This window comes from Crocodylus siamensis, chromosome 4 (genome assembly GCF_052110815.1).
Source record: "Crocodylus siamensis isolate JL-2025a chromosome 4, ASM5211081v1, whole genome shotgun sequence".
Taxonomy (NCBI): Eukaryota; Metazoa; Chordata; order Crocodylia; family Crocodylidae; genus Crocodylus; species Crocodylus siamensis.
Genome location: NC_143398.1, coordinates 165340136 through 165353301, shown reverse-complemented (window position 1 = coordinate 165353301; position 13166 = coordinate 165340136). Strand labels below are relative to the sequence as shown.

Here is a 13166-nt window from a genome sequence, read left to right as displayed (position 1 = left end):
CAAGACAATCGGAAAATGCTCAGATGCTACAGGAAGGAGAGTAGTTGCAAAAACCTAAATACAGAAAGTAACAAATTATTTACTCCCAACATCATTAGGATCAGGACCATTACTGTACCCATACTTTTATCAATACAAAATTTAATTTTAGGAACAATGCAGTCATGTGTAATGCACATAAATCAGAATAGATTTTCAATGATAAAAATTAAGGATCATAGAAAATTAGGGCTTGAAGGAACCTCAGGAGGTCATCTAATCCAACCCCCCCCACTCAAAGGCTCTTACAGGAGTAAAGAATGCACTGCAGCTATTAATACTCCAATATAACAGTTCAGAAAAACAAGAGAGTTGTCATAGTTCCATAGTTTCTAGGGTCGGAAGGGACCTGAGTAGATCATCGAGTCCAACCCCCTGCCATGGCAGGAAAGAATACTGGGGTCAAACGACCCTGGCAAGATGTTCATCTAACCTCCTCTTAAACACCCCCAGGGTAGGAGCCTGCACCACTTCTCTTGGAAGTTGGTTCCAGACCCTAGCCGCCCTGACTGTGAAGTAGCGCCTCCTGATATCTAACCTAAACCTACCCTCTGCCAGCTTGTGATCGTTATTCCTGGTCACTCCTGGCGGTGCTCGGGGAAACAGTGACTTCCCCAATGCCTGCTGATCCCCCCTGACTAGTTTATAACAGGCCACAAGATCCCCCCTGAGCCTTCTCTTTTGGAGGCTGAACAGGTTGTCATGCTGCAGTAGAGTATGGATCAAGTTGGTTATTTACATTGCTAAGGAGATACCTTGTTTTAACACCTTGTCTATGCTTTATATTTCTTTTTGATTAATGTCATTTCATACTACAAACACTCAGCTTATAACTTTGTCCTTGCCTTAGGACAAGTGGGCACTTTTCAGATATAGGAATGGTGGTTTTCTATAATTTAGAGAAAATAGTTATTCAGGAATTTCTAATGAAATCTGACTGCCCAGCATTTCACTTATGACTCACCAAGATCTCTGGGCTCCCCTGAGACATAAAGGAACGTGACTGGTTTCTAGGGACAGCCGCCTTCACAATAGGAACACCATCACTGATTCCCTAAGAAAAATGACAGTTTCAGCTGGCAAACAAATACTGAGAGATGGTACAGATAATTCAGTGACTTGCTAGAAACAGGAAAAAAACCCACTAAGTTATAGTACTGGGCACGGGTACACGTACATCTAAAATGGCTGCATTTTGCCACTAATATCAGAGGGTGAAATTCTAACCCCATTTAAGTCAGTGGGAGTTCTGTCACTGAAATCAGTGGGCCATGACTTCACCATACATGATTTTGTCCAACCAGAGGGCAGTCACATAGGAAACAGGAAGACATGGCTGGGGATGCAAAAAATGATTAAAAGAATAGCATTTAGATAGTCAAAATAAGTGTTACATAACTACTGTAAGATGAGGGCCAGTAACTTGTGGCATTCACTTACAAATGCATTACAAAGGAAAAATTGATTCCAAATGGATATAATACATTCTTTAAATTGTTGGTTTATGACCTTTTATTCAGTATACCAACAAGTCTCAGAACAGACATAGAAGACATGTGCTGTGTCTGTCAGCTTATACCTCAATGAAAAATGACTTAAGCTCAGGGAGATGCTGGAAAAGATTCAGGGTGGAAGTATCGCTTTTCGTCAGCTTCTGCACCACTTCTTCTGCAGATAATCTAGGAGGATGAGGTTCCTAGGAAAAAATACAGTCAAAATTATACAAGATCTTTAATAGGTTTATTCAAGTCACACAGGACATGTCTACAAGGAACAAAGCAGCACTATGCTGAGATATCATGTACTAACAGGATAACTGTGTCATTGTGCCATGTTTATTAGCTTCTGGTTAGTACTTAGCCTGCTGACTAATACTTTTCAGCTTCTTAGCTTGTGTGCCATGCTACAGTAACACAATTGTACTGCTTCTGGTTGTGGAACAAGTGCACACTAGGCTAGTGAGAAATCTTTCTCTGCATGTTGCTGCCTTGTGCCATAGGGTATGGACAGGTGTTTAATTTCAGCACTGCAAATTTCCCTAAAGAGAAGCCAAGGGAGGGAGGCATACAAGCATTTCAGCCCTGTGGCTAGAGAGCAACAAAGTTGCATCAAAGGTGAGCTCTTCAAGCAGGTGAAGCTGCTCCCTTGCTCTCCTTTGCCCCCATGGCAAACAAGATGTCTCCAGCCTGCCTCTGCCTCCCATCCCCTGGCACAGCTCCAGGTATCTGGGAGGCAGTGCAGCTGTACCTGCCTGAGGAATGGCAGAATACCCCTGCTGCTCAGTGTACCCTTCCAAGTTACCCCAGAGGGATGCAAGGGGGCAGAAGGCAGATGGGCCTGGGCTAGAGCTGTCCTGGAGCCCTGGGGAGAACACCCCGCCCCTACCTGGTCACCTCTAAATAGCTGTTTGTCAAGATGGGTAGGGGGTGCATTCGCCTATGGTCCTATCCTGGACCCCTTTTTTGTGCTAGGAGAAAGACTTGTAGCCAAGCAAACACTTCATAAGGTATTCAGGGTGAGGCAAGAATGTTGACCTTTCCTATACACATATGGATACACCTATTTTAGTTATTTCAAAAGTTGAAGTGTTCAGGGAGAATTTTCAAAGGCTCCTAAGTGACTCTGGAGTCTAATTCCTATTTTTAAAAAAGTGACTTAGATTCTCAAGTGCTTAAGATTCATTAAAGGTTAACAGGACTTTGGTCCTCAAGGTTACTTGCCTCCTACTGCCAGGGATGGATATGGAGATTTACCTTTAGCAGTTGACAGGGCGTTTGTCCAAAATTGTTAATCATCCCTTCTAAAGCTTTCCTTTCCTTCTCATCTGTTAAAGCATCCAAATCCACAGCTCCTGGAATCATAATCAGAGTTGATGGAGGGTAGTGGGGGGGGGGGGGAAAATCAAACCACAACACTATCTATACATAATTCACTGAGGAAAAAGATGTGAAATAAATGTAGAAAACTGAACATTATTTTTAACACCATCATCCTTTCCCCGATAGAAAATTTCCAACTACAGCCTATGTATTTAGTTTTCTACAGATTTCATTTTGCAAATATTCTGCCTATAGAATTTCTAATTAAAAAAAAAAAAAATCAAAAAAAAAATCAATGAAATCAATAAATGCTTTGATTATATAATCTGGAAGAATTTAACTTTCATCTATTTAAGGTATGTAAAACAACCCAGCATACACATTTTCCATTAAATATATCTTTTAGGTTTACCTTCTAAAACTTGTAACTATTGTAAATTACTATGAGTAGACTAGAAAAAAAAATCCTGTTTCTCAATATACTATATTTTTTAAACAAACAGAAGGAACATTAACAATCCCTAAAGAAGTGCCGAAGAGGTTTTTAAAATTAAAGATTCACATTCCCTTATCAGAACATCAAATATTCTAGATGTGATGAATTCACAAAATACTCTGCTATACTTCTGTTAACATTCTGTCCTTTTACCATATGCTATGTTACTAAATGCACATAGATACATTTCTCTCCAGATATTGCTCAGTAAACCACAAATACGACAGTTATGTCAAGGAAAAAGCACAAGGCTTTGTACCTTCATAACTACAGTAATAGAATACATTGAGTGCCTCCACTGCAGCTGGCCCCCTCTGCTTGTAGCCAAAAATCAGATCTATCCATTCATGCAGATGAGCAGAGACGTACTCAGACTCCTAAGAAAGAATTTATGACAGCAATTGAAATAAAAACCTAGGCATACCATTCCATTTTTATTTATTTACTTATTTTTTTTTAAAGGTACGCACTGTCTTCTGGGTGTCCCTACTGATGTTAAACTCACAAAAAACATTTAAACATGCCCCAAAAGTGTACATATACCAACAGGTTGCAAAGACATAAGAATATGCATGTCTGTTTACCCTAGTTAATATGATGTAAGGGGAACAGTTTAACATAGCAAAGGATTACAACTGTGAGTAATTGCATGAAATTGAGAAAATAAAAGATTAGAAAGCTCATCAGTAAATTTCCTAATATTAACAATGAGTAGAATAATCTTCATACCAGTGGCAAAAAGTTCACCACTTTATACATGATTTCATATCTATTTCCTAAATAAAACAACAAACTCCCTCACAGTAAGATCTTAGAAAATTTGCTCTTTCCCCTTCTGGGTTGAGTTCAGAAGAGTGCGGTGCCACATACTGCACAGTCAGCTGCTCTGCACACTGCAAGATAGCAGAATGCGGGGGGGGGGTTGGACCCCTGCATAGCAGGGGTCCAAAAACCTGTGGAGAATAAAAGTGGAGTGGCACACACAGAGGCAGCACATGCACCTCCAACTCAAGCCTGGCTGGGCAGTCATACTCCAGCTGCCAGCCAGGCTCTGAGTGAGAGGAGCGCCACTCCTGCAGCCAGCCCCAGGACCCAAGTAACGCTGCTGAGGCCAGCCCAGTGCTGGCCCCAGACTACCCTAACCCCACCCAGGGTAACTGGCTACATGTCAGAGAGCTTGTGGCACAGACACTCCCTGGGGACAACTAGTGGTGGCACAAGGTGCCCCACTACTAGTTGTCCTCAGGGAACCAAAATGTCCACACTTGTGCGGATGTGGCCTTGGAGGGCATTACACTCGCAGCATTTTGAATTGAAAAGTTCCAACACTACTTCTAGGTAATCAACTCCTTTTCAGGTCTTTTTCCTAGAGAGTTTAGAATTCATGAATGTTTTTGTATTAACAACATTAGGGAATTAAGACCTACTTGTTCATAAAGCAATATACAGATTAAATCAACTGTCATACAGCTTTCCCTCACAAAATTGTTACTGAGAAATGGAAACTGGTAAGTGACACATCACAGTACAGTTCTAATTCTGCTCCCACCGTCTTAAGGTAGCCATTGTGATACCAAATACTATATTTCTGTCTCTCGGTACTTAATCCAAAGAAATCAACTTATCCTTTGTCTTACCAGTGCCTTCCTGTGTTTACAAATGAAATCTTCAGGTGAATGGGCCCATTTGGGGAGAATAACATCATTCACTACTTCTTTGGAGAGCTGTAACTGACCCAAGTTAAAATCTAGGAAGTAAAAATGAGACGATTTAGTTTAAAACTCAAGACAATGTTTCAGATACCTTAATCATTACAAAGAGATTAAAAAGGTAGATTTGTCTCCTGTACTAGGTGTTATATTTGAGACACATGGAAGGAAATCAAAGCGCTTCAGAGAAAGATTTTGCTCGTAATAGTATCGAAGGGACAGTTTTGCGCTGAAGTTTTTAAACAGGTATATGATATCTTGTAAAATTTTCAAAACTATTTAAATAACTTAGGAACTTAAATCACAATGTTAAAAGTGACTCATTCATTTAGGTTGCAGGTCTGTAAACACTTAATGCTGATGTTTCATGGACTTCACGGTTCTTAAAGATTTTACTCCAAATCTGTAATGGGCTTTACATGCCAGTCTTAAAACTGCTGTTTTTCTTTAACAGCATAAAGACAATACAAATCCTTCTTACATTAAACTAGCCTCTGTGGAACGAGACATCAAGCATGATTTTCCTAGCTAATAAGTGAAGTGAAAAAATAACAAAAAAAAGTATAGGTCTCCTACCAATATGTAGGAAAGCTGTTTTTCAATAAACAGTTTACAGAATGTAACAGCTTTTATTTCTTCTAAAAAGTCTTGGAACCTTAGGCTTCTGTAAATTCCAGTTATTTTAGAACACTTCTGAAAATACTAGTTAGCACTGATTCTACAGACCCAACAAAAAAAAAATTAAAAAGTCCTATGTAATTTAAAAATACCCTTGTTCGTTCACAAAAAGAACAAAGGCAGGGGAAGCAAGTTACCCAGGATCAATGCAGTTTAAATGGTACATCTTTTTAAAAAAAGGTAACTGCTTTGTTCTTCTATTAACCAAATGTTACCACTTTTAGCCATCCTGACATTTTTTTCTCCAAATTTGAAATCACACAATTAAACAGTGGCTTAACATAACTGACATCTCGCTAAATGATTAAAAGATAGTATGATCTTGAGAGCAGTCTTCCTGAGTACGTTGAAACAGGTTGCAACAATTCTTAATAGAGAAGCACGAGAGGCATAGTCTACATAATTCATTCTGAAAATTCTGTTTACCATTTTGATTCTGTAAAAACTCTGGGAAGTAGAAGAACTCTGGAATGAGCTCCTTCACATCATTTGGGTTGTCCATGAGAGCTTGCCATGTGGCAGGAATGGAATGGAACTGCCGGTCTGCACAATCAAACCTGTAGGTTGGAAAAGACAAATTACATTTTGATTACTCTCATAGAAACATCCTTAAAGAACCTGAGGAGAAAAAGAGGGAGAAGGATGATATTTTGCTCACAATATACCTGCCACTCTGAAGCTGGATATGAAGTGTGGTGAAAGGTTCTACCCGAATGAGGTAATGCATCACACCAGCAGCATTTGAGTAGTGTGTACCATAGTGAAATTTGTCAATAATCCCAAGAGGATCTTCAAAATTCTCATATCTAAAATGGAGAGATATCTTTATAAACATCATAATGATATAACTATATACATTTATAATTAAGTATGCTTGCTTAGTTATTAAGTAGCTATTACCAAATAATCTAAATACAACTAACATCTCTGTCTAACTACAAGTATAACTAACTACTTGTTATATAGTGCACTAATAGACAGATTATGGTTATGTACAGAAGCAACATAAGTGTATTACTAAATTTAAAAAAAACAAACAAGCCCAGGGGGACTACAGCAATTCTGTTAAAAAATAGGAATCAATATATACCAAATACCTCAAACTGTACAAAGAATAAATGTATTTAGGACTTAAGTAAGTGCCAGATCTTTCCATTTTGGAGTGCAAGAAATTCAACCGGCAAGATATTCCACTGCTATGACACCAAATATTTTGTATCCTTGAATGTTGTGAGCCTGCCAGAAACAACTACGTTGTCTACGCTGTAGACAGGGTGATCCCTACATGTAAGAATGAATGAACGCCAATCTGACATCCATTCCAGAAAGACTCACAAGCCTGTGCCAGAATACTTTAAACTGCTTGGACATTCCATTGCTGACTTCAGAAGGATCTTAGATATCAAAACTTTAAAACTGAACTTGAATAGGAAACAGCAGAACAATAAATCATCCACAGACTGGATTATGTTAAGTATGGGCTAAACCAGGGATGCCCAAACTCTGGTCTATGAGCCAAATGAGGCCCAGAGACCCATAGGTATTCAGCCCGTGAGGCTCCCCATGGATCAGGAAATTTGGTGGCAGGATAGTGGTGGCAATAAATATGGCCATCCTCCCGCCCTGGCTGCCAAACTCCCAAATCCCAGGACAGGTTGGGGCCAGGTCATGCCCCTTTTCCCCACCTCAACAGCTAGATGAGGCTGGGCCATGCCCCTCTCCTTGCACCAGATGAGGCTGAACTGGAGTCACTCAAGCCCCTTCCCACCCTGCAAGGGTAGGTCAAGCCCCCTTTCCCCTGTAGGGATGGGCCACACACCCCTTTCCCCCACATGGGGCTGAGCTGGGGTTGGGACAAGTCCCTCTCCCCAAAAGGGCAGGGTCATGCCCCCTGCCCCACTGTGGGGCCAGGTTGGAACCAGGATGCTCCCTGCCCTCCTCCGTGCAGCTGAATGAGGCCCTGCTGCAACTGCCCCATGTCAGATCAGCACCACCAGCCAAATCTGGCCCTCAGATAGCCTGGGCACTGCCAATCTAGCCCACTGGCCAAAGAGGTTGATACTATGGGAGCATCCACATGAGCAAGCACTTACCTCCTGCCCACCTCAAAGGGGCTCAAACAGGCACATGTGGGAACAAAAAAAATGTTCCCTGTGCTGCAAACTTACAGCGCAGGGAGAAAATTAGACCCCTGGATGTCCAGGGGTCTAAAAAAAATAAATAAAAAAAAAATTGATGTTTAAAAAAGTGGAGCAGAGCACAGTCCCTGACCGTGCCCTGGGGCAACTGGAGGCTGGGTCCTCCACAGAGACGCTCTGGCTGCCACAGCGTCTCTATGGTTGGCCCTCACCCTGGTGCCGGTTAGTAAGGGGCTGGGGGGGGGGGGCTGGAGGAGGGGGAAGGGGACCAAGGGGGGGGACCCCTGACAGCCCCCCCTCCGCTAGCCCCCTGACTTCTGCCAGGGCCAGCCTCTCCCCCCCCCACCAGCCCCCTCCCCGAGGCCCCTGACTCTTGCCAGGGCCAGCCCCTCCCTCTGCCAGCCCCCACGTCTCCCCTCCCCCTGCCCTGGCTGGCCCCTCCCCTACCAGCCCTCCCTCACCCTGTCCTGACCGGCCCCATCCCCCCCAAACCTCCCAGTCCCTGCCCCCCAAGCCCATACTTTAAAAACAAGCAAACAAACCCCCCCACAAAACAGGCACATACCTGCAGGTGTAGCTGCCATGTGGCTGACTGGGGCCTCGCCTGCACAGTGCAGGGCAGGGTGACAGCCCCAGTGGCCCCAGCCTGGGCCCTCCTGCCTCTCCGCTGTCCTGTGCTGCCCAGGGGGCTCTGCCAGGAGGCCCTGAAGCCCCTCCACCCCTGCTTCTAAGGTAAGCAGAGGCTTTTTTTCCTGTTTTTTCCCTGGGGTTTTTTAAAGTGATGGTGCCTGGGGTTGTGGGGTAGCCATGGGGACCTGGGGGTACAAGCTGGGGGGTCTAGCAGCTTCTGGGGCCCAGCCAAATGGTATCTGGGGACACTATCCCTTGTGCTAGCTGGGGGTGCGGGGGTGGGGCAGCCATTGGGGGGCTGCAGGAACTTGTGGGGGATGGGGCCAAGTGGAGCAACAATTGGGGGGCTGGGGTGGGGCATGTGGGCCTTGCAAGGGGGTTAGTAAACCCTATGGGGGCCACCTGGCCCCAGTTGGGGGACTGTACCCCTAGTGTGGGCACCAAGCCCCCTGTTGGGGACTGTACCCCTTCTGAGACTGCTGATCCCCCCTGTTGGAGGGCCAAACCCCCTGTTGGGGGGGCACTTGTGTGGGGGCCATCGCCCTGTGGGAGTGCAGCAAAACATGTATTCATGAAACGTATTTAGAGTTCACTTTATTATTATAAGAGACTTGCTTTAACTCTAAGATATATCAATAAAACATTGTCCAACTGATCACTGTCTCTTTCTTGCTCTCTGTCTTTAAAGTGGTCTTTTGTTTTACTTGTGGAGGAACATGGATTTGGGGGTATTTTACAGAATGACTTTGGGATTTTTTTTTTTTTAATTTTTTTTTTAAATCAGGGATTTTTCAGTTTTCCAACAGGGAGGCCAATGGCAGGACCCTACTGGCTCAGAGCTGGCACCTTGGACCCATCTGGCTGTGGCTGACCTCCTGGACAAATGGGGCCAGGAGGACATGCTTTGACAGTTCAAAGCAGGCCACCACACCGGGAACATCTTCCGTGTGATAGCTGCCCAGATGGCCGGGCAGGGAACACAAATGGCAGTAGTGCCGCACAAAAGCCAACCCTGCAACTGCAGTCCACTTGCAGCTGGCCCAGAGGGGTAGATGTCTCTACTGGCTCTGCAGTCCCCATCTGAGTCTGGCAGGTCCACAGGAGGTCACAGCCAGGCAGCAGCTCCCACTGCCAGACTGCTGCAGTGGGTAGAGGGTACAGGGAACTCTCAGGGCTGCTTCAGCAGTCCAGCTGGCACAAAGGGTAGTATCCTCAGGTACCAATTGGCTAGGCCCCAGAAGCTCTTGAGAGCTAGTAGCCTTGAGCTACTTGCCAGGGCAGCTTCTTATACTGCTGGGGCCTGGACAGGGTAGCTTTTTATACTTCTGGGGACAGCACAGGTGCTGGCCCTGGCCTCTAGCTCCCCTGGCTGAAGATGTGGGAGGAGCCAGGCAGAGTTATTTTGCCCCAAGTGGCACAATTTGCTCCACAACAAAGTGCATGTCCGAGCATGTGCGCTGAAGCAAAAAGCCCCAGCTCAAATTTGTACCACTTCTATTTGAGCTGCTGCAAGCGCATGTACTTGCATGTGTGGACATGCCCCATTAGTCTAAACCAAGACTCTTATTCTATTACCTGGATTAGCTTTTATGACACATAAGTCACTCAATGGGTTAACTGCATTTTTTTCCCCTCTCCTACTCACCTTGCCTCTCTCACCAGCGCCTCCTCATTTTCCCTCCCCCTTTCCCTGCCCTTTGTATTCTAATCACAGCTTTCTATTTAGAAGCTCTGCTTCCTGCAGTCCCTTCACAACATCTGATGAAGTAAGCCCTTCACTTATGAAAGCTTATGCTATAAATCTCTAATTTAGCTAGTCTATAAAGTGCAAATCTACCCTGCCTTTATAAAGATCTGTAGCCACAAACTCAAAGCCTGAGAACCAACTTCAACCATGGACAGCAGTTAAGTAATTCCTTCATACCTCAAGTGTTTTTAGAAGAAAACCTGCTTGGTAAGATCCTCAACATATGGCACTTGACAAGCCAAAGGATTTGTTCCCTACTAGAGCCAAATCCATGATTCACTATCCTCATACCATGAGTGCAAGAGGCTGACATCACTGCACAGAATCAGCTATCAGAAGAAATTGAACTTATTTCAAAGATGACATTTCAGCTCAAAAAAAGCCAAGGGAAGACCAAATTCAGAAATAATACCAATCTCTCCTTCCAGTTCAGTCCACCACTCTTATTTCATATGAACCACCACTATGCAGAAAAAGGAATCAGACACAGGATAAATCACTTTAAAGTATCTAGGTTAAGTCAACTGAAGAGGGGCGACTCTGGGTTCCTTCATAACCCTTCATTTCCTCTCTCCATCCTTTCCACCCAGCCCCCTTTTAAATAAACCAACTTGAAGCTTTGATCTTCTAGAACTGAAGACAGTAAAACTTGTTTTTCCATTGCGTCCAATATAACTACCTAGCATTTTCCTAGTTAACTCTGCAAATGCATTTCTATCAAATAAAAAGGTTAATAGTATTTAACATCAGTCACAGAAATTAAGGAATTAGCAAAACGAACAATTCTTATTAGTCTGAAAACCTTCCACCAAGACAGAATTTGAGAAAGAAATGGAAATAATTAAAAATACCTACTTTTCTTTCACAGCTTTGGCATTCTTTTCATTCACCACCCCAATGGGCTTGGACAGATCTCTGAAGACAGCAGGATTATTCAGGTCCAACTCTTCTGAAGTATAATCTCTAAGGACCCAGGGAAACTAGAAAATGGTAGTTCAAAACTCAGGTATAAAACCCATCTTTCAACAAAAATAAATAATATATATAGAGAGAGGACAAATTTACCACTGGATATTGTGCAAGGTCATTGTAAGTTCGCCCTGCCATAGTATTCAGTTGAATGAGGTAGTCAAAGTTAGATATTTCTCTGTTCACCCATTTCTGGAGGACAGAAAAAAAAAAAGGGGAACACTGAGATTATTAAACTGGAATAATTGTTGCAATTATAGATTATATATTTTTCTGTGTCTAGCTAACAGTTGTTAATAAATAAGCAGCACTACTTTATGAACATGATATGAATTTACAAGTTTCACTTTTCATAACCTAGTTTTAACCTAGTTTACAGTCCTGCTGCTTCTGAGGCTAGGCTGCCCATCCCTTGAGATTAACAAACAGCTGACTGATGTAAGGAATTGTCTTAAATGCAGTGCAGCCAACAGCCACTTCCCCAGACTGGCAATAAAAACAATTTTAAAGTTCTGTTAGAAAGAAGAGAAAGAGGACAGATTAAAAAAAATAGAGAAAGAGAGCTATTGGGGAAAACAAGATAAGGGAAATGGGAAGAAGCTTAAACAGCAAAGGAGAAAAATAGGTACCACTGGATAAGAAAGAGCAGGAATTTGACACGATTCAAACTTCCAACTTAAAAGGGTAAAGTCTCTACAGCTTGCTCTGTTAACTATACAGACCTTAGTGAGTTATTACTGTCTTCGTGAAAGCGCTGCCAAATGTCTTATGTAACTCTGAACCCTGTGCAGACTGTTTCTATGGAGCTCTATCTATCACACTTTGACAGCAAAATGGGGGAACTCAAGTGTCAGGAAGAAGAAAATGTAAAAATGGAGAAAACTCGGGAAATACTAAACCTTTGAATAACAGTACAAATCTCCCTTTCTTCCTCAGAGAAAATATAGGTCTGGTGATGCAAAAAGACATAGGCTCATGGCAGATATTAAACTAACAGTGCAACTGGGATCTGAGGAATTTTATGTGCCATCTCAAACGCAGTGAGTCTTGCCACGCATGATATACTCAGCTGAGTTTCAGGATGGGACATAGGGCAGTCCCAGCTGGGGTTCAAATCTCAGAGTCTATATATTGGCCAATGGGGGGAAGGGTATACTGTGTACGTTTTGAGGCTTGACCTGCTCCCACATGCAGGATGCAGAGCAAAGCATTTGAAAATGCCACAGCATGGGGAGCTGATAGGCCCCCCCTTACCTGTGTCCAAGTTGCAGCCTTGCCCTACAGCCTGCATTGGGTTGAGGCTGCAACCATGCTGGGCACAAGGGGTACACATGAATTCCCTGCACCGTGGCTTTTTTTTTCTATATGTCCTGTCACTGCAGAACTTTTGAAATGCCTTGCTCTGCCACTCATACCAGCCACAAAGATGTTCCACATTAAATATGAAGCATCTTTGTAGCTGGTTTGCCATTTTACAGCATCATGTTACAATTATCATATGAGCAATACATTAATTATGCAATAAATGCAACATCTGCCAGAGACACAGATAAGGCTGCTGAGTGAAATCAGAAAAAATGTGGTAATTTTTCTTTCTTCTGAAAACAGACATTTTACTTGCAAGCTAAGATTACTGCACTGTAAGTGAGACATAGGACCCATATAGGTCATACTTCATCTGGGTTTTCTGAAGATACTCATTATAATAGGTTGCCTGGCAAATTATTTTGGTGGGTAATGAAAGAAACAAATGTTTGGCCAAACCTATTTGCTAACACCAGAAGTAAAATCACTGCATCTCCTCTAATTCTTTTGCATACATGATGCCCCTGCAGGCACACCCAGATTGATAAAGTGGTATGAATTTGGTAACTGTACACACTAAGGAAAACATTTAGTGTAGGAAGACATGAATTTGACTCAAGTGGGGAATAAACTCTA

The 13166-nt window shown here is 43.0% G+C and overlaps 1 protein-coding gene across 1 annotated transcript in view; it reads right to left on the bottom strand.

Annotated features, from left to right (window-relative positions):
- The window catches only part of NBEAL1 (neurobeachin like 1), a 134468-nt gene that overhangs the window by 21195 nt on the left and 100107 nt on the right, over nt 1-13166 (bottom strand). The window contains exons 40-48 of the mRNA XM_090044777.1: nt 11322-11417; nt 11112-11236; nt 6407-6547; nt 6168-6298; nt 4992-5101; nt 3614-3731; nt 2793-2890; nt 1619-1735; nt 1004-1093 (exon numbers count right to left, since the gene is read on the bottom strand). Coding sequence (XP_089900903.1) covers nt 1004-1093; nt 1619-1735; nt 2793-2890; nt 3614-3731; nt 4992-5101; nt 6168-6298; nt 6407-6547; nt 11112-11236; nt 11322-11417 — 1026 coding nt within the window. The remainder of the gene's footprint in view (nt 1-1003; nt 1094-1618; nt 1736-2792; nt 2891-3613; nt 3732-4991; nt 5102-6167; nt 6299-6406; nt 6548-11111; nt 11237-11321; nt 11418-13166) is intronic.